This window comes from Ambystoma mexicanum, chromosome 11 (assembly GCF_040938575.1).
Source record: "Ambystoma mexicanum isolate Mex_15411 chromosome 11, UKY_AmexF1_1, whole genome shotgun sequence".
Classification (NCBI taxonomy): domain Eukaryota; kingdom Metazoa; phylum Chordata; class Amphibia; order Caudata; family Ambystomatidae; genus Ambystoma; species Ambystoma mexicanum.
Window position 1 is genome coordinate 1,459,889,624 of NC_090934.1, and position 25,132 is coordinate 1,459,914,755.

At 44.9% G+C, this 25,132-nt stretch overlaps 1 protein-coding gene across 6 annotated transcripts in view; it reads right to left on the bottom strand.

The window, feature by feature from the left end:
• MAP2K5 (mitogen-activated protein kinase kinase 5) overlaps positions 1-25,132 on the bottom strand; it is a 1,998,137-nt gene that overhangs the window by 1,954,226 nt on the left and 18,779 nt on the right. For all 6 annotated transcript variants that reach the window (XM_069625127.1, XM_069625125.1, XM_069625124.1 and 3 more), the window contains one exon: positions 7,628-7,676. Coding sequence is in view for 5 of the 6 variants with exons in the window: in XM_069625125.1 (XP_069481226.1) it covers positions 7,628-7,676 (49 nt within the window). In the remaining variant the exon portion in view is untranslated. Of the gene's footprint in view, positions 1-7,627; positions 7,677-25,132 lie in introns of those variants that run through there.

Consider the following 25,132-nt stretch of genomic DNA (forward strand, 5'->3'; position numbering starts at 1 on the left):
TCCAGGAACACTTCCGAAAAGACTCGCTTACAAGTTAAGTTGGAGGTGCCGAGATAGTTGGTCCCACTAATTGAATAGGTCAAAGCGTCCTTGCAGGCCTTCTAGGTTCAATCAGAAACAAGGGAGGGGTCCGGCAGGACAACAGCAAGCTCAGGGTGCCAAACCTTGCAGCGGGTCACCAGCTGTTCCACAGATCTGCATCATTGATTCGGGATATTGGTCTCCTTTACGAAGTACGGTGTGAACTCAGAACATAGACCTGGAATGGGTGTAAGATGTCTTCTTTTATCCAAAATCTCCTTCATGTCAAAACTAAGAGAAACCAAAAGGAGATCTGCTCACATACAGCCATCCCAGACGTGGACCAATCACGGACCATGGTGGTCCCAGTCATCCCAGCACACCAGACATCCTGGCACCCAGGATGTGTATTGGAACAAGATGTTAGAATCCTAAGCAGATGATGGGCTGTTGAACTCGTCGTGAAGTAGCGAGTTCTACCCACCAATGTAATTCTCAGGAGTACAAAAGGACAGACTGAGAACTCAATTGGTTGAAAGATGTTGTGGACAACTGGAACCCCAATGGCTGTAGGGAAAAAATTAGCGGTTAACACTTATATTAGAATTGTGGTACAAAGACACACAACAAAGATGACCAACCTGAGATAGTAATGTAGTCAACACAAAGGAAGGAGCTGTACCAGCTTAACCAGCCACCGTGGATAATAACTCTGTGGATGGTAATATATCCAATTATAGGCGGAATAGGGCAATAGGGCATTTAATAGCAGTGAAATAACAACTATGACTCTTACCAGGGTATCCACTGCAGATATATTACAGGATAGTGTCCTTCCTGTATTCCAGAGAAGAGCAGGGCCAAGTGTTCCTTCTTAGGTTGATCCAGAAAGAGAAGCCCTACCCCGCCGGCACAAGGACGCCTATGGTGCTGAGGCAGTCTCTAGTCCAGCACAGGGGTCCCTATTCCAACTGGCACGAGGACGCCTATGGTACTGAGGCAGTCTCTAGTCCAGCACAGGGGTCCCTATACCAGTCGGCACGAGGATGCCTGCTAACAGTTCTAGAACGCCAAATAGTCTGACTCCGATAGCAAGTATGAGGCAACCCCTATCGGTAATTGAAGGGTAAGCACAAAAGGTCCTTAATGAGAGAGAGGAGTCCTGAAGGTAGCCGAATCGTAAACAGTCACAGGAGCAGGAATATCAATGCGGAAGCAAGTCGAGTAGCGGTCCATGGTCATAAGCCGGTAAGTCAATATGCAGCGAAGGGCAAGACAAAGAAGAATCCGAAAAGCAGGCCGAGGTCCAATAATAATTCTGAACAAAGAAGACGCTTCTGTCAGTATCAGGATACAGGATCAGAAGCACCGATTGGAGCCGTGGGCGGAGTTATGTAGCGGCGTTCTGACCACATGGGGAACACGTGATCGACTTCATAACAAAGCACGTGATAGAAGGTGCGTACAAGGCCAGAGTCACCATGGCAACACCCCACCCCTGCAGTGTGGGGTGTTGCCATGGTGGTAATATGATCCTGGGAAAGCAATTTTGCCAGTGCCGTTCTGTGGACGAGATCTCGTCCTTAGCGGGACCCTGCCAGCAGGGATGGCATGTCTTGCAGTGACAGGAGAAGAGAACAGCAGAGATGCCTGACATTTGTCATCATTTCCCGACAGACAGCTCCAGCCCACATACTGGAGGCACACAGAAGCCCACGAAAGCTTTGGTTTGTGTGGGGTCTGCATGACTAAATAAGTAATTTCCCAGGTCTGCTCGAGCTGGCGAAGGCAAAGGGAGAAGATGGCCAAAGGACGGAACAAAGATCCTCATGGCATGGCCATTTTAGGCACTGGCCACTGTCCTGGGCCAAAAGCGGTATGGACCATCAAAAAGAGTTGAACACATGAAAAGTAACAGCTGCCACCAGCTCTGTCCTGGGCACACTTGTACATTCACCAAAAAATCCTTCGAGGGTGTCTAGGGCCTTAAAAATGAAAAAGGGGCCCAAGCGCACTGTACTGTAAGGTACTTTGTTCACTGATACAAGGTTACTAAAGAATAGAAACAAAGTGAAACACTAAGGGAAACAAAGTCTCCCAGTAGGGTCCTAAGAGCATGTTAGTTTCCCCATAACAAAATGAGCAAAAGCCCAGCGGAGTACAGCAGGAGGCTGGGCTCCACTGGCAAAAGTCAGGCTAGGGTGGTGAGACAACAGCAAAAAGTTGGTGGTTCACAACTGAAGGGAAAAATACCCATAAATGGAAATCTTTCCTAAAACAGTTCCCACTGGGATCGCCAATGGCAGTTAGTGCAGGCCCTTTTTCTTTGCTACATCCAGAGAATGTACACAGTGGGGAAGATGGTTTTGGTCAAACCTGGGTGTCAAACAGTGTAAATGGGAGAATCAGAAAGCGTGCGGATTACGTACAATGGCATGGTGGGAATATGTTCATTATAGAAACAGTCTACCAGACCAGCGGCATGGGCTATTGCTAGGGATTGGAGTACCAGCCTGCGGTTTGCCGCCCCTTAGTCCTATCATTTTAAAGGAGCTGCAATTCGCCTTCATAAATCGCCTCTCTGTGTGGCCAGTTTATCACTTTCTGTTTTGGTGAATGGTTGAATACATAATGTGGAACTTACTCCCATTGCAACCCCACAATTCTGACGAAAGAACTGGTTGTCAAATATGAAAATGTTGTTCTCCAGGGTGGCCATGAGCATTTCTTTTAGCATACAAGCATAATTGTAATGTAATTGTAAGTGAGGCAGACTTATCTTTGAAAGTATAATCTATTGCATCCAGTGCCAGTTGGTGTCCAATAGAAGTGTACAGTGCCTTCACGTCCCAGGTAGCCAGTAGATATGTGTCTTGCCAAAGTATTTCCTCCGATATTTTGATGACAGCAGTTGTATCTTTTAGGTGCGCCTTGATTTTGATTACCTCAGGTCTTATTAGATTATCAATATATTCCGCCAGTGGTTCTGTCGCCCATCCTAAACCACTCAAAATTAGCCTTCCTTCTAGGATGATATCAAAGGTTTTGTGTACTTTTGGAAGTATATAGTTGGAATAATTGGTCTTTTTACCCCAAGATGTGATCGATCTTCGTCAGAGATTAATCCTTGCCGGTACCAGCCATCTATTAAGGTTGTCAGATCTTGTATTATCCTTGCTGTTGGGTTGGTTGACAGTTTTTCATAGCAATTTGGAGTTTCTAGGTGGTTATTAGCCATCTTAATATAATCCACTCGGTTCATTGCAATTATATTACCTCCCTTGTCTGCCTCTTTTATAACCAAATCCTTATTAAGTTGAAGATTCTGTATCGCTGTTATTTCCTTTTGGGTGAGGTTTTTGGAAACACTATTGCTTCTTGATTTAGTTTTTGTTCTCAGATGATATAAGCCACATGTCACTGCTTTATAAAATGCATCCACCATATTGTCTGGTGATAGTTGAGGTAAGAATTTTGATTTGAGTTCTTTGCTGGTTAAGGTTGCCGGTTGTATTTCTAGCTCATGTATCATTTGATGCATTGGGTAATCTTCCGGTTCCTGTAGAGATCTTATTAGATGGACATTGTTCAATTCTTCAATGGTTAGATCACTTTTAGTTCTCTCTAGGGTTGGTTTCCTTTTGTCTACTTGTGTTGCAAAAAACTTTTAATTTAAGTTTCCGAACAAATTTAAAAAGATCTATATGAACATCAATAGGTTCGTAGAAGGATGTTGGGGCAAAGGATAAGCCTTTATTCAGTAAACTGATTTCCTCTTCTGATAGCGGTTGGTTTGATATGTTCATCACCAAATTATTTATTTCTGTTTTGTCGCGGCTTCTCGAGTTAGGCGCCGGTAGGCACCCAATCCATCTGGATTTTCTGGATCTTTCTGTTCCTCTCCTGCCTCTGCTCCGACTGAATTCTGTGAGGTGTCTGGTACTTTGTTCATCTGAAAACGGACTTGCTTTGTCGGGACATTTCCATTTCCTTTTTTAAAACGTCTAATTTGATTCATAAAGCCCTGTCCCTTTGGCTTACTTGCCTCCTGTGCTGTATCTGCATTTCCTTCAGGTTCTTCTTCTGCCTCCGAGCTTGCTGATGAAGTATTGGGAGTGCTTTCTCTAGATACTTGCTTAGTAATTTTGTTATATTTTTCTTGGAAAGTATAAACTCCATCTTGATATTCCTTAAGAATCTCGTATATCTTCAAAAAATGATCTTCCTTAGTAACATCTAGAGCCTTGGCATCCTTGATTTCTTTAATATTTTCTATCTGTTCCGTCGTCCTCTTGTGTTCCCTCTGCGCATGCATATAATTAAAGAAACGCTAAAACCTATATGCGTCTGAATTGAACTATATTCTGTATATGGACTGATTACAAGAAATTCTAACACTGCAGATGCATAATTTCATATGAGCCTGCAGCGCATCCAACGGTGGAACATCTACTGTTTCTCTGCAATGTTTAGTGGGTTTGAGGTACCCACTTGTTCCCCTCGGGTGCAGCAGCTATCTTGGTTTGTTTAAAAAAGGATTTTGATCAAATATATAAGCTCAAGCGCTTCCACTTACCTGGCATACCTCAATCATACGGTTTCCAGGTTTATACTTCTTGCAATGTGTGTGTTTTTTTTTCTCCATTTGTTTTCCTTTTTGAACAAGAATAGCCCGGATTTGAGAAAGGTGCAGTATATACGCCGAAACACGTGTCATCCGCAAGGGGCTAAGAAACAGAATAAACTGAACAAATTAAAACTGTACTTGAGATACAACGGCTGTTTCAATTTTGTTACTTGGCGCAGTAGGGTGCGGGCACAAGCACACTTCCCGTATTATTTACAGATGGAGTTGAGGGACTCATTGTCTCCGTCGTGGCCTTCACCCATGCGTCAAACAATTGGTTAATATAGGATGAACTACAAATACACAAAGAAAGTACGATAATCACAAAGAATAAACATACATCGCGCACAGGTACAAACCACAAGATATCTTCACAAGAAAAGTTCCTCAAGGTCTAAAAAAAAAAAAAAACTTTATTACAGTACCAGTGAGGTTTCATGCCCAGGCAATTTACATGAGGTCATTTCTTCAGACAATGGTTTCCTATACTTCAGTTGGGAGCTCACTAGATGCAGAAAGGGCATGGGATTCCCTTTCCCATTAGAGATCTCAACAGGTCAGGTAAGGGTATACAATGTATTTCTTGGATCAAACTATTATATACAGAACCCAGGGCGAAAGCAATCCAGAACACTTTGGAGTGAACATGCACTAGCGGTGCGAGACATGGCCGACTCCTTTCACTTCTGCTGTTCTCTCTGTCGACTGAGCACAACGACCTCTGGGAATTCCATTCCCCTGGGAGACAGTGCCCTGGCTGGGTCAGGAAGCAACTGGAAAACCTCTCTGGTGGTGTGCTGTGCAGGGAGAATATCATAGCCCGTGCTGAGCCTGGGAGCTGCCAGTTGAGAGTCCCATTTCAAGACCCCCCCCCTCCCTTTCGTGCCAGTATGTTCCACTGTAAACCATATTGTACCCAGGCCATCCCCGTTGAAAAATACTGGTCAGTCTTTCTCTGATGTTCCTAGAGAATAAACACGAGAATCAAGTACAGTGAAGAGCGTTCCAGCCCAAGGCACCATAGAAACAACAGAGAAGCCAAAACAACCGAGAAGCCTTAACCAGACCACCAGGCAGCATGTCTCCAGTTAATCGGTGAGAATCATTATACAAAGAGGATGGGGAGAGAGCCACAACGCCTACACATGGAAGCAAAAACAGGCGCGCAGTTAAACCGGGGAAGTGCGACGTTCAGCTGCAGCTACAACTTCCTTCCCTAGACTACCCGAGATTTGTGGGGAAACAAAAATACCTTACTTAGTTGGGCTTTACCGGCCAGGCAACCCGACAAAACACGAACAGACAATGAGGTCACCATGGCCGTTATGGGGCTGGTCAGAGCAACGAAGTGGGTTGGGCTTAGCCTGTTTCAACTCACACGAAAGATCACCACACCGAGGGGGCAGGGGGGAGACAGGGGCAGACTGGCCAAGGAAAGGGGACCAATCCCAACAGAGAAGGAGGGATATAAGCGAGGAACAGAAAATAGGAAGTGGGTTTTTCGGGTGAGGACAGAGGTCATGGAAGTGAAAGACCAAACCAGCAGGAGGATGAAGGAGCAGCGGAATGGGCAGAGGCATTTTCTAGAAAAGGTGAGGGTTTGGCTAGTGACTGAAAGTGGCCCAGCAGTGTGTGCGCTTGTGTGGAAAGTCTGGATAATAGTTTGTGAAAGGAGCAATTGTGAAGCAAATGGTATTAAATGGAAAGAGGGTGGCGGAGTAGTGGTTTGGACAGAGGAGTCGGGGTTGGGACTGGGAGGGAGGTATAGGTAACATCAAAGGGTGTTGGCAAGGCCTAGGAGGATTGAGAACATCAAAGGGACAGTAGATTGGAGGGATGTGTATGCTGGAAGAGGGGGGGGGGAGAGAAGGAAGAGTTAGCTGGAAGAGGGGCGTGAGGGAGGACTAGGGCGGGAGAGGGAGAGGGAGGTGTGACGAGGGACAGGGAGGAGTGAGGAGTAAGTTGGGAAAGGGAGGAGGGAGAGAGATTTGATTGTTACATTCAATCAAGACGCAAGCCCCAAGCATGCGGTTGGAACGACGATGCTCACTGCTTGCATAATATATGACGGAACCCTCAGAGACCTACTTAGCTACAAGATGGTTCTGCCTACAAGACAGATGATTCCTACAAACAAGGCACCGATAGCTGAGCAGCGACACTGCGTTCCCCTTTGTCAGATGAGGGTAGAAGATTAGCCTGTACACAGATTAAATAATGCACAATATCAAATAAATACAAACACAAACTCATTCATTTCAAATTCTTACAAAAGTGGCACACAGAGAAATTACATGAGTGCATCCCAGCAGTCAAAGATGCCTTCTCCCAAGGTGCACCTTCTCAAGTGGATTTTATTCACCTTGCTATAAGATCTAGCCATACTGGGTGAAGATGGTTGACAATGTAAATTCTACAATTGTCATTCGGCCGAATCCAGATATAGTGGTTGCCAATCTTTAAACCATTAAAGTGCATAATAAGGAGTTCCCCAAGACAGGGGTCCGAGAATACTAAAGGGGGTTGGTTGTGCCAAGTGCAGAGAGCAGTGCGGACTGTCTGTTGTGCCCAATCCTAGCTCACTCTGGAGCACTTAGAGAAGTCATGTAGTAAACGGCAAAGGCGACCGCATAGTCAGTAGCCTGCCCAATCTTACCCCACTCTAGAGCACTTTAAGGGGTCATGTAGTAAACGGCATCAAAGATAACACTCGGTCAGAGATATAAAGGAATAAACATATGACAGGGCCAACAAGAGAATAGCTGTGCGGACCAGAGATTGGACACACCCCGAGAGATCAAGGAGTTCATGCCATGAAGACAAACACCCCAAGATGCACTCCGAGGCCAGGCAGTGAGTGCGTATGGCCACTAGGAGTTCAAATATCTCAGGGAATTCCTCAGAGTCCCTCCCCCCCAGAGAATAACCCCCTTCAAATCAGGCAATTAATAGACATGGAGGCTGGCATTCTTGACTTACACTCAAAAGCAGTCGTTGTTGCATCTGGAAGAACCTGACCAATCACATCCTGGAAAAGAAAAACACAAATTAGGGATATTACACCAAACATTTCCAGAAAGAAAAAAAAAAATCACTGCATGCTACCAGTAGAAACAGTCATCAATGTCTGTACATTCTTATGGACCACGCGAGCCCTTCCATCTCCTGCCACACATTGTAGTGCACATTATTTTTATAACAAATTCTGAACAATTTTTCACAAACTTTAGTCACAGATATTGCATGTCACATGGAAGGAAACCAAATAAGGATGGTTTGTTTATTCGGGATCACAAATCCACAAAACACATAGAATCACATGTCATACAATGTTAAAACAACAACCAAAATTCATCCATCATAAAATGGCTTATAGATTCATTGTTGCGTGGGCGTCAAAAGTAAAACCAAATACGAACTCGCCTAAAACATTCGCGTAAAACGGATTATGTTCAAATATTACAGAGGTGCACATTTCCATGCTACTGTTGCTCCGAGAATGAGAACAATAAGCCAGTGCTTTCCTCAAGAAGCTGCCAAAGGCAAACACCACCCTCAGCTTCAAACACGACAGTAAGAAGGGAGGGCTGGTTCGCAATGCCTTAACCCACGGTCTCTCAGGGTCCCCAACAGTATGAAGGGGAGGGTGGTTTGCAATGCCTTAACCCACGGTCTCTCAGGGTCCCCAACAGTACGAAGGGGAGGGTGGTTTGCAATGCCTTAACCCACGGTCTCTCAGGGTCCCCAACAGTAAGAAGGGGAGGGTGGTTTGCAATGCCTTAAACCACGGTCTCTCAGGGTCCCCAACAGTAAGAAGGGGAGGGTGGGTTGCAATGCCTTAACCCACGGTCTCTCAGGGTCCCCAACAGTAAGAAGGGGAGGGTGGTTTGCAATGCCTTAATCCACTGTCTCTCAGGGCCCCAATAACAACGTGTTTCTGATATGTAGATAGTGAGGGCAGAACCTGAAGTGTACCAATGTCTCCCTTTCCCCAGAAATCCAGCAAAAAGTATATTCAATTATTGAGCCGTGTCTTCATCGAGACGTCACGACTCCATGGTAGCACATTGAACCTAGACTTAGTCAGGAAGATCTTGTGGTGTGGGTCCGTAACTGTCGTCCAATACCCAGCTCCCCACTCAATAGGAGTGGGGCGCAGATATAAACTTGTCTGGGTTTCAGCCATTTCTTCCGCCCTAATGTCGGCAAAAAGATGCATAATCTTAAATTTGTGTGCGTCTTTGGAGCCATATGCAGCATTTCGGTCTTCTCAAAACACATCGCCATAATAAACTTGTAAAAATGCCATCTAACAAAGGCAAGCCAACCTATCGTATACCAACTTGTAATCGACAACACATTTTTGATTATGGCCTTTGTCAGGATGCCTTCTTGATCTGTCCCGAGAGGGTTATATAAACACGGGGTGGAGTGTGGACGTGACAGAAAGGAAAGCTCATCCTTCTGTAACGAGTCTAGATTTTCAGATTTCACACCCAATGGCCAGCTGGAATACCTTGCCCCCATACATAGCCAGCATGCAGTCAACTGAATGAGGAGGATGAATTGTTTTAGCAAACCTAAAAAATGCCACCCCCCGGCCCACACCTACCTAATTTTGGTCGTTGACTTTGAAATGTGGTTTTCCCCATCTTAGCCTGGAGTAGAACCGGATGCCCAAATAGTAGAAATGGTCACCTATTGCAAGTTGGTGGCCATCCATGATAATTGGATTGAATCTCTTATTTTCCCAAATACACTCATAACAAAGCATTTGCTAAGATTGTCCAACAGAACCCCCCCCACCCCCCGGCTGAAATAACTTACATTCGTTAACCAATGGTTGGGAGACAAAACTGTAAACCTCCTCCTCCCATCTCATGGTACACCAGAAATGGAGGCCTCCAAACTACCTGCACATGAATCAACATACAGAGTAAAAAGAAGGGGGATTATTGGATATATGTAAGGCGCCTTTACAACAAATGGTATTTCAAGGCGCCACAGACAAAAAAGGCAGGGGGGGGGGGGAGGGGAGGGGAGGGCAAGGGAGAAAGAACAATAACAGTCCTACTAGGCCTTGTGACATTGAGATCGTAAGTGCAGAGCAAGAAGTGTGTTGAGTGGAGGTGTGCGGGGAGAGGAGTGTCAGTCTATGCGAAACACAAAGTGCTAGGGTGGGAAGGGAAGTGCAGGGTAAAGAGGAGAGAGTGCATGTGAAAGGGTGGGGTGGAGGGAAAGAGGGCAACAGGGTCTAGGCGAGTGCCAAGGGGAGGCCAGGGGATCATGTGCCAGGGGTTGCATGGGGTGTAGAGGGCGAGTGTCCACATGCTAAGTGCGAGGGGGTGGGCGGTGACTGGAAGAACTCAGAGGAAACCAGGCAGCCGGTCACCGCGGCAGGCAGGGATGTTAGCAGGGGAGAGGGAAGAAAGAAGAGAAAAAGAGGGTCTTCAGGAGCTTTCCGGAACTGAAGGAGATTCAGCTCGAGCCCGAGAGGGGCAGGGTGACCATTCCAGATAGACACTCCTGCCGAGGAGAGAGATCTACCACCCACTCTCTGCTTAGAGAAGCGTCAGATCTGCAGAGAGTTGTAGCTAGGCAACCGAAGGGCTCTAGCAGGTCGTTATTTAGGGAGGAAATGTTGGGTGTAGTGGGGTCCCAAGCTCCAGAAAGCCCTGTGGATGATGCACAGGGTTGGAATCGTTTTGAAACTATTGGAATGGTTTTGAAATGTGCTAGTCCAGGGTTAAATGGCCATCAGATTTGATATCCCAACCAAAGGGAGCAACCTATGCCAAACGTCTAGTCCATAACCTTATTTTGGCCGGGCCCTTCTTACAATCCAACTCCAAATCAGTATACACGAGTAGAAAACATGCAAAACCGTTCACTTATATCTTGCTTTACATGAAGCTGGACAAAATGCAGTCCATAATGCCATAGTTTCTACGAGTCCGACTTGGTTTCAATATTGGGTGCCAGTAGCTGACACGAAGTTCCTTATTGGCAAAATCAAACACATGCAATGCAGTCTGTCAGCATTTCGCGCTGCTGAACAGGATGTTTTTTCTACCTACTCACAGTAGGTTTGTAGTGATGCAAAGAAGCTTAGTGGTACTGGTTAAAGCAAGACTGCCTCTCCCACTAGAAAGCTGCCATGTTACCTTGTAACTAACAAACTGAAAATTAAAGGGGCCACTGGAATAAAAAGGTATTGAGATGGGACAACAAGAAAACAGACACCGCAAAAAAAAGGCGGCAACTCCAGCGTAACACAGCATACTGCTGAAAACACAACATGAAATAGATAACTGTGGAGACTATTTGTGTGCCTTTTATTGAGGAGCACGTTCATTAGATTCAAGTAACTTGTATAAAGAACATTCATCACATACAATTACTTCTATCCCAGATGGCACAAGAATCACTCCAAGTTGTTAAGATGGTTCAACAACTTATTTTTCTTTGTGGGGCATAGGGCTTAACCTTGCTCTCTCGTCTTGATGTGACCCCGCTACCCAACACTAAATATTCTAAACACTTGCAACAAAATCATGCACACTCAACTGCAGTACTATTTCCACTTCCTAGCCAATACCTCACCTGCTCCATAGTCCGCTGCCCCTTCCCTCCCTCCCTCCCTCCCTCCCTCCCTCCCTCCCTCCTGCTGGTCTCTCGGTCAACCTCCACCTCGGACCTCGTAACCCACACTTCCCGCATCCTGTCCACGGCTTATTTTCCCAGTCATTCCCATGATTGGATACCTTTCGCTACCCATTCAGGCCCAAACATCCCCACCTGGGTGTGTGCGCATGGGAAAGTCATAAGAAGGGGTCTAAGCTTTTCCCATTCTCTCCATGCGGGTTTGCCACGTACCAAAGATGGCGGCCCTGGAGTGTCAATATTTAGGTTTGTGTTCAGTGTCCATTTCCAAGAGGACACCCGGTAAGTCAGTTTGAGGGAGGGGGGCGCGGCCGTCGGGGGGGGGGGGGGAATTGGGGAGGTCCTTCTCCCCTTTTTGTCCCTGGAGATCCAAGGGATCTTTGCTTTGTTGCGAGAGCTCCTATCCCAGGCTTGAGAGCTTCGTGGTGGTGCTGTGTATGGATGTAGCATGTGTCTTTCTTCCCCACCCCGCTCTCTCTGTCACGGTTCCTGGGTGTACGTCAGTCGCAGCATAGCAACTTTGTTTCTCCAGAGCGATTTTCACAGTCTCCTCTACTTGTTCACAATTCTGTATGTATGTATGTTTCTGATGCCCTCTTGCCCCGATATACATCCTGGCGGTTCTCCGTTCCCAATTCAGGCAAGATGCCTGTACAAGAGATTAAAGAAAACTGGCGGGCAACCTGCAGAGGCATGGCATGATTTTGCAGTGGCCTACATAAACATTTCAGCACCAATGGGGTGGGGGACAGAAATTGAGGTCCTCACTGCTGCTGCCATCCACCTCGGGAATAGTTCTAACCCTGGATGGCTCCCTCGTAGGCGCTCACCCCCGGCTTAGAGGGGATCCCGTCCTCTCTTGATAAGGACAGATTATTGGCCTCAACACACTTCCTTCAGAGGGATAAGATACATCAGACAGTAACAATTCTACTTCAAGTAAATTTGTGAAGTAAAAATAACCGTAGTATTCTTGAAATTATTTTTTCCGGCTGTCAGCCATAAAAAGTACAAATTCATAAAACATCATAAAACCAATTAAAACAAACACACACAATGCACAGAAAATATAAGTTCATACCAAAGAATTTTTCAAAAATTTGCTCGCACTGCCCAAGCTGAGCTTCAATACCTCATTAAGCCGAATACACAATTTCCATCCCTAGCTGCTTTCAGCAACCGAGAATCCGTTTGCCACTGAATACATAACTGTCTTAAGACACATCTCCTTAAGGAAATATATAAAGGGCAGATAGAGATAAAGCATCTAACATCCTCCACCAAAGTAATACAAAAAGTACAGTAAAATGATTAACCAGTAGGATTCCTAAGGTCTTCTCCATCCTTTTACATGGAAAAATCCCGATATGGGTTCATCAAAAAAACCCTTACACATTCTAAAAAAACTCCGACAACCTTTCTTCAATGCTTTTACTTACTAAAAACTCATTTATCATAGGCCGCCCTCATAACAAATTTGTAATTACGGCCCAACCAAAGAGGATCACTCCACAGGGAAGGAAGATTCAACACTAGGGCCATATTTTTTATGTATCGGAACCACAGAAGATGAAATCCATCTTTCTGACATACTAGATAATGTATTCCCCCCGGATTAAAAAAGAAAAAAAAAAAAAAAAAAAAAAAAAAATTCAGGTTCGCTCATATTCCATCCTCGATTATCGAGACACCATGCCACAAGCCTTGAAGTCAGAACTTTGGCATATAACTTAGAGAGAGAATTCAATAAGGATATGGGCCTGTAATTAGCAGGCACACTCCGATTCCCTTTTTTTAAATAATTGGAATGATGTGCGGCTCCTCAAAGAAAACAATTGGCAAAATAATCCAGGCCTGGAAATGTATTTGATTTTGGTTGGGCTAGAGCAAGCTCCATCTCCCCTTCTGTAAATTTCAAGGGCTCCAAAACTGCTAGACGACCCGGCTTTGGCTATGGACAGCATAGCAGGATTTACCTGCCTAGCCATCTTACCTTCACCCGGCATATCTGCAAGGAACAGAGAGCTAAAATTGGGTTAGCCATTCCTGACTCGATATTGTAGTAATCTGGACACCAGAATTCCTGCCTTGAGCAACCAATCTCCACAAAGCTCTCAGATTATGCGATTGCACCAACTCTTCTCTTGCTGCTGGTCCAACCTGAGTATACAAGGCAAATTAAGGCAAAATAATTGACTACATTTGTTTCATACTACTTATGCAAATAATAATCATACAAAGTGCACACTTGTTTGCGGCCTGAAAGTTATCCTATCATTTACAAAACAAAGACAGAACTTTTTCATGTGGTTTCTTGAGGGTTGTGGATGTGTATTCTATATGTTGTATAAGCGCAATGAAATACATATTACACGATTCAGACAACCTTCCAGATATTTAGCAAATGCTTTATCAATGTCCGATTCTCATGTTTGTTCAGCTTGACAAATTGATTAGATGCAATCTACAGGAATTCTCCAATCCATATTCTTTAATCCATTATACCTTTATAACAAATCATGTCCATTATTATTGAATGAATTTCATGCCAGTTCATGTTATAACACCATAGTTCCGTTACACTGGCACTTGGTAAGGTTCTAGGCTGTTAGCCACTGAGATCAAGAACATGTATATCCTCAGAGTCCTCAGAAGAGCTGTAGAACACATGGTTTTGTGGAATGCCTCATGAGGATGGCCAACAACATACCTCAAGGTCCGAAATATGGCAATACCAAGTGATTTATCAGTCTGTCCGAAGAAGACCGAGCGCTGCACACAGCCACCTACCAGCACATACTCCGTTACCTTGCTTAGAGAATGTATATGGCTTGAAACTTCACCAAAGATAAAACCTGGTGTGAAGGAATCCAATCAGCAATGACTGACAAGCTCAACACCCTCCAAAATAAAATCCAAACAACCAGACAAACCCTAAAGAATACCCCTGCCCCCGCCTCTGCACTACCACCACCTCCAGGCACATCCACCTCCTTTTCCTTCAAAAAAAATGAAAGAACTAGACATGAGAAACATCATGAAATCCATTAAGGCATCCAATTGCAAAGGAGACACCTGCAATTATCAAAAACTGCGCTAGCCATCTCACACCATTTCTTACCACATTTATGAGCGCATCCTTTGCTACCGGCAAAGTCCCTTCCTGCCTCAAGAAAGCATGGGTCCGCCCCCTCATCAAAAAAACCGACCTTGGTCCCCTCCTCCCCTAATAACTACAGGCCCATTAATACTGTGCCCTTTCTGCTTAAAATACTGGACAAAGCGGACTACTTACAGGTACAACGTTTTATTGAGGAGAACAAACTTCTTGGGTTACGCCAATCAGGTTTCCGCCAGGGCATGGGACTGAGACCGCCCTACTCAACCTAAAAAACCAGATGGATGATGTGAGAGATTCAGGTAAACCTGCTCTTCTCCTTTTTGATCTCTCGGCTGCATTTGACCTTGTTGATCACAAGGTCTTATGCCACCACCTATCCGCCACGGCCAGGTTTTCACCTAGCGCCAATACCTGGATCTCCTCTTTACTGCAAGGAAGGACCATGCAAATCTTCTCCGACCTAGCATCCTCCTGACCCACCATCATTATGTGCAGGGTACCACAAGGGTCAAGCATCTTGCCCACCCTCTACAATATTTTTTACATGCCCCCTCTTCCTCATTCTCGACTCTATGGGTATCTCGTACACCAACTACGCTGACAATACCCAGATCCTCCTTACACCGACAGGAAACTACGACACAGACTCCAGGACACTCACCGACATCTACAACACCATCAGGCATGGATGGCAGCAAACGGACTATGCCTGGACTCTGACAAGACTAAGCTGCTTCTGGTGGGCTCTAATGAAACACCCAAGAACCTCGACCCACAGTTCAGCCACTTAATCATTGACAGCATCAGAATCCCAATTGCCAACTCGGTAAAAATACTGGGAGTTTACCTTGACTCTAACCTAACAATGACCAGGCAAGTCAATGCCATCGCCACCGCGGCAGCCTACCACGCCAAACTCATGACCGCAGCCAGACCATTCCTCTCAGAGCATAACTGCATCACCATAGCAAGAGCGATTACAGGATCGAGATTGGATTACTGTAATGCCCTCTTCCTAGGTATGTCTACAAAAAACATGGCAAGGCTGCAAGTCATTCAAATCAATGCCTTGCGCACAGCCATCGGCATTCCGAATAGGGAACACATCACGGCCACCAGGAAACAGGTGCACTGGCTCCCAGTTAAAGAAAGAGTTATCTTTAAAGCCCTTGCTCTCCCACATAGGTTTATCCACCAAACCACCCCCCTTAACTCTCAGAAATAATTCACCCCATCTCCTCCACAAGACTGACTAGAACACCCTATGCAAACATGCTCACATTACCTAAAATCAAGAGAGCTTGAGGCACAACTTTGCCTCACCTTGCAGCTCTGCAGTGGAACGCCCTACCACCACCCCTTGTTGGAGAAAACTCACATCTGGAATTCCGCAAAGCAGTGCAAACACTGCTTTTCTCATAAGCACTGACCACACCCCAGTGAGGTCAAAATCTAATCCCGCAAAACTAGAATGCTCCAATATATGTTATACAACTGTATGCAATGTATTTATGACCCACGTACAAATGTTTTTCTATCTGTATCTAAGCTACTCACAAGTAACAGCGCTGCAATGCCCAAGGGCTGTATGTGTGTTATACAAATGTAAAAATAAATAAATATTTTCCGCCTCTTCCCGCAGATAAAGCCGATTCTGGGATGGGGGGGGCTATCAGGCATCCATTAGCAAGATTTCCCCACTCTCCTTGCTTGGTGTTTTTGTGAGGCTGCGCTATGGTTATCCTCCTGGGTCTAGTGGGCCTCTCAGAACTGCGACAGCCATATATCCTCAACCTCTGGCAAGGTCGTACTCTTGAACTAATGATGCAGATTCTTAAAGCTATCTTTCCAAGGTTCGGTCTAACCCTAACCCTCTTGCAGCCACTAGGCTAAGTGGCCAAAGTGTCTGGGCTTTCCAAAAGCAACTCCCCATGTCCTGGTCTCCTTACTCCTGTGCTCCAACTCTTTTCTTGCATCTCCAAATTGTAAGGACTATAGCAGAACACAGACCAGTTTTACAGTGCTCTCCACTAGCTTGATGTTGGGGGGTAGATCCCTCTCCTCTGCTGGGGCCTCCCTGCCACTCTGAAACTTGAGGAGAATCCTCTCCGATTCCGGAAGCACCTCAAGACCCTTCCTCTTTGCTTCTGCCTTTGCCCTGCCTCTCCCCTGCTGATCTTTCTGCTCTGGCACCACAAGGCTGATGTTACTCTTCCACCTGACAATTCACCATTTTGTCAGGTGGAACAGTAACATCAGCCTTGTGGTTCCGCAGCTTAGGCTGCGTCTCATAAGAACTTCGGTGCAGGTCCGATTTAGCAAAAGAATAAGAACAGCATAATCATTCTTCATGTGCTGTGCTTGCAATTACTGGAGTCAATGACAGCAGCCGCAGTGCTCACATAGTTCACAGTACATTAGGACTTGTGCACATAACGCAGAGGTTGAAGTTGGGTTAGGTGGTTTGAATAAGTGTTTATTTTACCGTAAATGCTTAGACCTCTACTCTCAGTGACACACAAAGAGGGATGGGATGGCAGGAGGCAGAGCTCTGGGGAACAAATGTACTTCCTCCAGGTGGCACATTGCAGAGGGGGCACGTATCCATAGTACCCAGAGTCCCTCAAAGTCAAAATGCAAAATGTCTAATGTGGCTTTATCACAATAGATTTAAAAAATAAAAAAAACAGTAGTGACTTACAGAGTATGCTTGTAGGGCCTCCTGCTAACAGCAATTCTGTCAGCGCATGCAGTTCACAGATCAGATGTTTGGCTTGTCCAGTCCAGTCCAGGTCTGCTCCAGCAGGTGTTAGTGCCAAGGAGGCTTCTAGTGCTGACATCTCAACTGCCTCATATGTCCCTCATTCAGGAGCTTCCATCTCACATTATGGTCTACACTGTTAGCCATACTATTGCCTGGGACCTAGCCACCAGTCTCACTGCTTCAGAAACTGGCCATTTGGTGTCACCTTAAGAAGTCTGCATGTGTATGGTCACCCATACCACACCCACTGCAAATGAGTCCCTGTAGATTAGAAGCTGTGCCATGTTGTTCGAGTAATAGCAGTCACAATACAAACAACATGTGCCTTGTACAGTAGACATTATGCAGGTCCCTTCTGAGCTGGTGTTCATAAAGTAGCTATGATTAGGGGTTTCACGTCTTGTAGCTGGAGTGGCATACTGGTCTATTTTAGGTGATTTTAAGTACTTTAACATGGATTTTCTTCCAACAGTTCTCAATGGAGCAGGATGAGAAAGAAATTGGAGACGTCACCTGTACTCAACTTGAGCTTGTCAGCAGTTTGCAATAGCAGTGCCTTGGACGAATTAAGAAGGGCTAACTGCATATGGCACCTTATCAAGCAATGGCAATGCAAAACATGAGATGAGACTCAAGGGTGTAGTGTTTAGAGTCCAGGCCTAATTGGGCACAGAAGCGGCTGAGACAAGACAGCGACTGGCGGAAGCCCTGAGCAGAGCGGCCTGTAAAACCCCAAAGCCGTTGAGCGGCTGAAGGAGCGGAATTCAGGACCTGGTGTGTTGCCCTTACAACAAGTGGGCACAGACACCAGATGGCTCAATGAAGAGGAAAGGCAGAGGCTAACAAGAGTGCATGACGTTAGAGGAAGAGCTGCTGGTTCTGCCTGGCTTAGAGGCATGGGGGATACCTCTGGGAGGAAGACGCACCACATAAGAAGCAATGATCAGGACAGGGGAACAGGAGGATCTGACTTTGCCTGCTTTTTAAACCCTGGGGGAAGGGGGCAAACAGCATTGCCCGAAAGGCATCTGTTGGATGGCACTCCTTAAAAGGCAAAAGCTGTAACAAGAACCAAGAAGACAGTAATGAAGTCCGATCGATGCCCGTTATCCATCACAGAGCATGGAATAGACTCTGTAGCACAGGAAAGTCGCCTCTAACAGGGCATTTATGCCAGGGCTGTGAGCGACATGGAAGCAGCGTAGTGAGGGAGCTGCCGAGTCCTGCTCTTCATCCATGCTCCCTCATCAATCGAAGAAATTTAAATATTGATTAGAGGGCTTTAAATTAATTATGGGAAGACATGTGCATGCGGCAATAGTTATGTATTAAATAGGGCTCTGACCTTAAGTACACAGACCAGCTGTGGAGCCAGGGTCTTTAGTCCAGGAAGCTTTATTGTACATATATACATGTGTATAGGCTCCAGTTGCGTGCAGTATGTACATCACAGGTTCAGGTAGACACAAGTGGACATTATGTTAACAGACCCAGCGGCCACCCTCTCACTCCCAGCTCAGGCCCCCAACTGACATTTATAGAACACACACACATTCACTCAACATTCCCCTGAGCTGTCTATCATGCATACATCAGCATGCACTCCTGGCCAGTGATACAATGCAAGACTGACTTACATTACAACAGCAATTCTATCCCCAAGACTCTGGTTCCCTTTGTGTCCGCATAATGCTTCCTGCATGCGCAACAAATTCCATGTTCTCCTCCTAGCGTTGTTTTGCTAATTGCGCTTCACTAGCTCGGACACGCTTCAGAGCTGAACGCACGGTTGGCTTCCCTTTGAATGCTGAACTCGTTCTCTCGTGCCCTTCTCCCGCTCACTGCGTCTCCAGACTCGGAACGCTACTTTAATACACACAACGCTAATGGTTACTGAAGTCGTCGGTGTAACGTTTGCATGGCCGGACAAGGTTTCTATTTGCTTTAGCGCTGCAAACTAAATTAAACCTCCATCTTCATATGCTGCTGCCATTAAAAATACACATGTGCATCAGCTCACATAAACGACAGTCTCTTAACAGCTGCGCTCCCACCTGAGAACTTCTGTAAACACTGAAAATTGCTTTTATGCTTCTTTCTTTTTTGAGGTTTCTTCTTTTTTCTATAGTTTTAGGGCCTACAATTAAGGAGCTCTAGTAAACACTACCTGCCTTGAACAAACTTGGATGAGAAGCAGTTAAAGAATTCTGTGTGCATTCCAAAGGGGATTGTATTGTTCTCTCAGCCAATCAACTACAGTCACCGCTTCTCCTTTGTGGTTGGGATTCCTGAATGAATCCTAGTGAAGGAAAATAGCATGGACCATGCTGAATCTGAAAATCTTCAACACCAACACCCGGCTTGGGCAAAACATCTTCCTGTTCTATATACAACAACCAGCCACCTGCTGTTCCTCAGGGACAGGCTTGTGGGGGAATTCCTCATGAAATGTTTTGATCAGATGAGGTGCATGTACATATGAAACAGATGGCCAGGGCCTTTTACCCTTCCAGTCAAAAGTACTGAAGATGACCTCCAACTATCCTGGAATCCAAAATACGTTTAACCTCATGCTTGAAATATTCAACGATGCATCCTTGAACTTCAGGTAGTTGACACACGGAGCAACACCGGGATACACAGCAAGTATAAAAAGAAACATCTTTATTCATGTTACAGAGATGAGATATGACGTTAGGCAGGAGAGCATAGATTATACATCTAGTCAGTTCCTGCTCCTAACCTGAAGTCCAGTCCAACGGACTTCACCCGAAACTGGGGCTTTCCAGATTCTACATTCCGAAGCACCTTTAATTATATACGAAGTGCGGTCAGTCAGTTGCACACCTCCCTGCTCTACACCAAGGTGAAACACAACAATGCTACAATAATCTTCCACATTACCCTCCAGGATTACACGAGACAGGGGTTTACTTAGTCACATTGCCTTAAGACCTAGTTTAACCAAGCCTTCATGAAAGGTCGACTGCGACTTCATAACAGGGGGTCCTTTTAGAGTCACTGTTACAGGGTTAATGATCTTCTCCATCTCATAAGTTCCAACAAATTATGGGCTAAACTTAATTCTACCCTTAAAGCATAAATATTTGGTCGACAACCAAAACTTCTTCCCAACTTGATACTGTGGACTGTCCTTACATTTCTGATTAGCAAATTGTGTATACTTCAGCTTACTTTTCCAACGTACAATTACCGCTTCAACCAAACTCTTTCTTGTGCAATTTAACCTGTCTACTACATCTGGGTTAGGACTCTCCAATGGAACTTCTTCCTTGAAAAAACATGGATTAAACCCATAATTACAAAAGAAAAGTGAAAACATAGTTGAATCTTTTGCAGAATTATAGCTAAATTCATCTAATCAAAGTAGGCCCACCAAATTACTTGGGTTGTAAAAAACCTCGTATTTTTCCACCGCCTGATTTATTCATTCCGTTTGCCGATTAGAGCACGGGTGATATCCAGGAGGACAATTGGACCTCTATCCCCAACTCCTTAGAAATGGCCCTCCAAAACATTGAGATAAACTGTGATCCTCGGTCTGAAACGATCAGAGTTGGTAATCCATGAAATCTGACCACTCTTGCAGAAAACTTTAAGATAGGTTTTTTGCCGTTACCTCACCCTTCATAGAATGAAATGGCCTGCGTTAGTTAATACAACTACCAACACTAACAACCCTGATCCTTGGGGAGGTCAACTGTAAAATCCATATAGATTGTTTACTAAGGACTAGGCGCACTGACAACCGAGTAAGTAGTCCAGAAGGTTTCCCTCCACCAGTCTTGGAACGAGCACACAATTCCCAAGTCTTCACGAAGTTCAAAGCATCTTGACTCAAATTGTCGAGGTAACAAGGTTCTGTCAGGTTACTATGATCGGTCAGAACGGTCACGGTATTTTGGCTGCCAACAAATAATGTCTCCATTCCTGAAATGCCTTCTTAAAATTGCTAGAAGTTCTCGATCAGCGATTATTGGTCTCAGCTGAAATTCATTTCTTCGACTGTAGGCTACTGGATGCAGTTGCCAAGTATCAAGATGTCTCTGTGAAAGAACTACTCCTGTGGCCAGATTAGGTGCATCGGCCTACACTAAAAGGCTTTGAGGATGTAAAAGGATTGTGCCAGAACTGAAATTTCCTATGCGTTATTGAAAGGCCTCTTGTATCCAAGAAAATGTTACACCTATAACCAAGCTCCTTAAGAAGGAGTAACTATTCACGAGAAATATTTAATAAAGCTTCGATACAAATTCACAAACCCAAGGAAGCTTTGTACATCCTTCACACAGGCAAGTGACACCCACTCCTTCACAGCCTTAAGCTTTCAGGCATTCGTTTATAATCCTTTAGGCAAGATTAAAAAAAAGCCCAGATACTCCTCTGCAGTATGGAATGGACTTTTTTTCGTTTAGCAAATAGATTGTTTCTCCCCATTTTGCAACACCTGCCATATATGTTCCTGATGATGTTGTAGGTCCTTTAAGTAAGACAAAATGTCATCTATATACCTACAGCAAACACGAAACGGCATTGATAAATAATTGAAATGCTGCAGGAGCATTACACAGGCCAAAAAGGCATAAATTGGTATTCAAAAAGGCAAAACTTTGTATGAAAGGCTGCCTTCCATTCACCCCCTTGTCGCACTCAAACCAAATAAGCGTCTCACAAGTCAAGTTTGGTGAATATGGCTTCACCTTGAGAGCCAACATTAGTGAAATTAGTTTGTGCGATTATCTGTTCTCGATAGTTACCTTATTCAATGCACAATCTATGCAAATTCATAATTTTCCTTCTTTCTTGGGGACAAAAAAACCAATGGGATGCTGCTTGTGACTAGGAATGCCTTTTGAATCCTTTAGCCAGATTTTCCTGAATGTATTCCTTTAAATGCTCATTTAGGTTTGCCCTCAAGGGACAGAATCCTGACGGGATATCAGGATATCCTTCATTAAAATTCATGAGGAAAAATGTGCATACATTTAGAATCATTGTACGCACCTTTATTTCATGAACCTGAAGGAGGGCAATCCTGAAAACCTGGTATGGACCCGGCCCTCGAGTTTGACAACCAGTTGGAGCATAAATACGACTACACATAATCTGGGCACCCGGTTCTATGTCCTTTTTACAATTGTAGTCTCTGTGAGGAGATCGCTCCTTGGCCTCTATTTAATCAAACACATCACTGAATCCTTGTTAGCATTCTGGCAAAATTCCTACTGCAGCTCCCATCGTACTTACCAAGGGTCCCACTTCCATCAATCCAATGACCACTTCAGAGGATGTACTAGTATGTTCTTGTTCTGAAATCTCCTTTAGGCAATACTCTTTGCAAAAACTAGAAGTAAACTCTAACCCTCCTAACCCAGTCTAGTCTCAGGTTGTAATAAGTTAACCAAGGCCTTCCTAAAATTACTTTTAATGGGAGGGTGAAGGGGGGTATCAATTAATCGAAAATAATGTCCTCCCAGTGTCTACCTAGCATTTCCATTTCTAAGATGTGCGGGGTCAGAAATGAGAGGTAGACACAAAGTTGTAATGTTTTCAACATCAGACATCTTTATTAACTTAAAGGGGTGGGATAAAGGCCTTGCTGTCCCTACCCTAAAGAGAGTTTCCCTAGCTAGGAAACTAAAGATAAAGATCAGTCTATTTCTTGCCATCAAAATTAGACAAACAGTCCTCGTGTCCAAAACATATCTAACCCTCACACTTAAAGAATTAAAAAGGCGCATGCTAAATGTTTCCGATTCTGACTTAGTAAAAGTGTATAGAAATCAAAAGTATGAAAACTCAACAAATAATCCTTGAATCCAGGCCGGCGGAGTTCCCTTCGCCTAAATTATTTCAGGTAGGCTAACGAAAGTTTTCTTTTCTTTTTCGAGTTGTTTTTTAATTTTATTTTATAACACTTATTTTTCAACACAGTGAACAAAAGTGTTCTTTTCAAAGTCAGAGGGCCTCATTACAAGCATGCCAGTCCGGTAACAGTGCCCGTAATCATGACAGCACTGTTACCGGAGCGGCACACTCTGAGTCTGTGGGCGGCCGCCGTCCCACCAGCCAGACCAGACTTATTAACGGTGCCAGTGCTGTTGTCATACCCATTGAGTCCCATTGGACTCAAATTGGAACGGGGATTAACATTTTCCGGCGCTTGACTTCCAGGAACACCAGAACACCAGGGTCGTAATCATCCAGTGTTTCTGTGGAGCCACGCACCAGAAAAATTCACGAGTCCGGCGGCAGCCTGTTGGTTTTACCGGCACGGCTCCCGCAGGACTCATAATGAGGCCCAGAGTCTTTAAGAGTAGCTGAGATGTCTTTCATAAAAACACTTCCGAGAGGGTGACAAAAAATTATTTTCCAGACAACGATTCCTGAGAAGTAGTAGAAATGTCTTTTCACGTAACACCGGAGGATAGCAAAAGAAGTCTCTTCTACTTTAAAGGATGGCAAAGTATCTATTTTACACAACTGCTTCAAAGGATGGTTTCCTGGTATACTCTCCTGCCAGGAATTCAATAGATTTAGATCCCCTGGTGTACCCTCCCGACAGGTATCTTCCACTAGGTCTCTTTCTTATGTTTTATGGAATACCTGGTATACTCCCCTGCCAGGAATCCCCACCTTCCGGATCTTACAGATCCCCTGGTGTACTCTCCTGACAGGTATCTTTCTCCAAAAAGGGTTCACTGCCTGATGTGCTACTTTCACCAGGACTTGCTACAATGCTCACTTTCTTTCCGAACATAATAATTGTTCTCCTTCACAGTTTATACCTCATTGACTTAAAGTACTACTTCTTCCAACATCCACCATATCAACTTCCCATATATGGAGACATGTTCAAGGTCTGTCTGCCAACCTCTTTATTAGTATTTCTTTGCTTGTGGCAATGCTTGTTCCACTTTTTCCCCAAATTGACATTTCATACAAGGAAGACTAATGTGCAGTTTGACACTGTCATTCGCAATGCGAAACGGAGGGCTATTGGGGTGATTAAAACAAGGCTTAAAAGGGCAGTGCCGGGTAAGCACTGTGGCTAAAGAAATCTCAAAGGTATCTAGAGATTTCAGGTCCTAGTTAAGATCCCATAAGGAAACCAAGCTTAGGCAGACTTGGGGAAGATTTGTCAACACCTTCCACAAACGCGATCCCTGTGCAATACGTTATATGTTTATCCTGAATAAGGTCCAAAGCGGGAAAAAAAACAACACAGATAAATCCTATTCCTGGAGTCGCCTAGTGGGCACACGTTCATGCCCTTCCTCTGTGGCCAATCGGGTTGATACTGTCACTCCTTGGCCATTACCGCTTGGATGGGAGAAGATCAAGGAAGTAATTACTAACTTGAAAAGTTCAAGATCTCCAGGTCAAAACAGCTTGGCAAACGTGGTCTTAAAGGGTGACGCTGAAAATTGGGCTCAGGTGTTGTTGATACTATTTGCCCATGTTTGCAGAGAGCGAACAGTGCCTTTCTCATGGCAGCGATCTGTTTTTGTACCTGTGTATAAGAGGCAAGAGCGGTTTGACATCAACAAGTATAGGCTGCTGTCCATGTTGGATGTCACCGGTAAGCTCTTTGCTACACTAGTACCATTTTAGACCCATTTCAGACGGGATTCTGCGCAGGTTCAACGACAACCCATAACATCTGAGCACTTTACCAGCTGTGCCAAGGGCGCCCCTGCATTATATGTGGCTTACATCGATTTTAAATCAGCTTTTGACCAGGTCACCAGGTCTATGTTATGGGCTAAGCGGGAGAAATTGGGGGGCCCTACTTGGTTGCTACAGCTGGTAAGAGTTACATACCAATACCTGGGTATGTGTGCGCCTGGACAACACTAGCATGGGAGTTACGCAGGGGTGCGTCTTGGCTCCCCTGCTGTTGAATCTGTACATA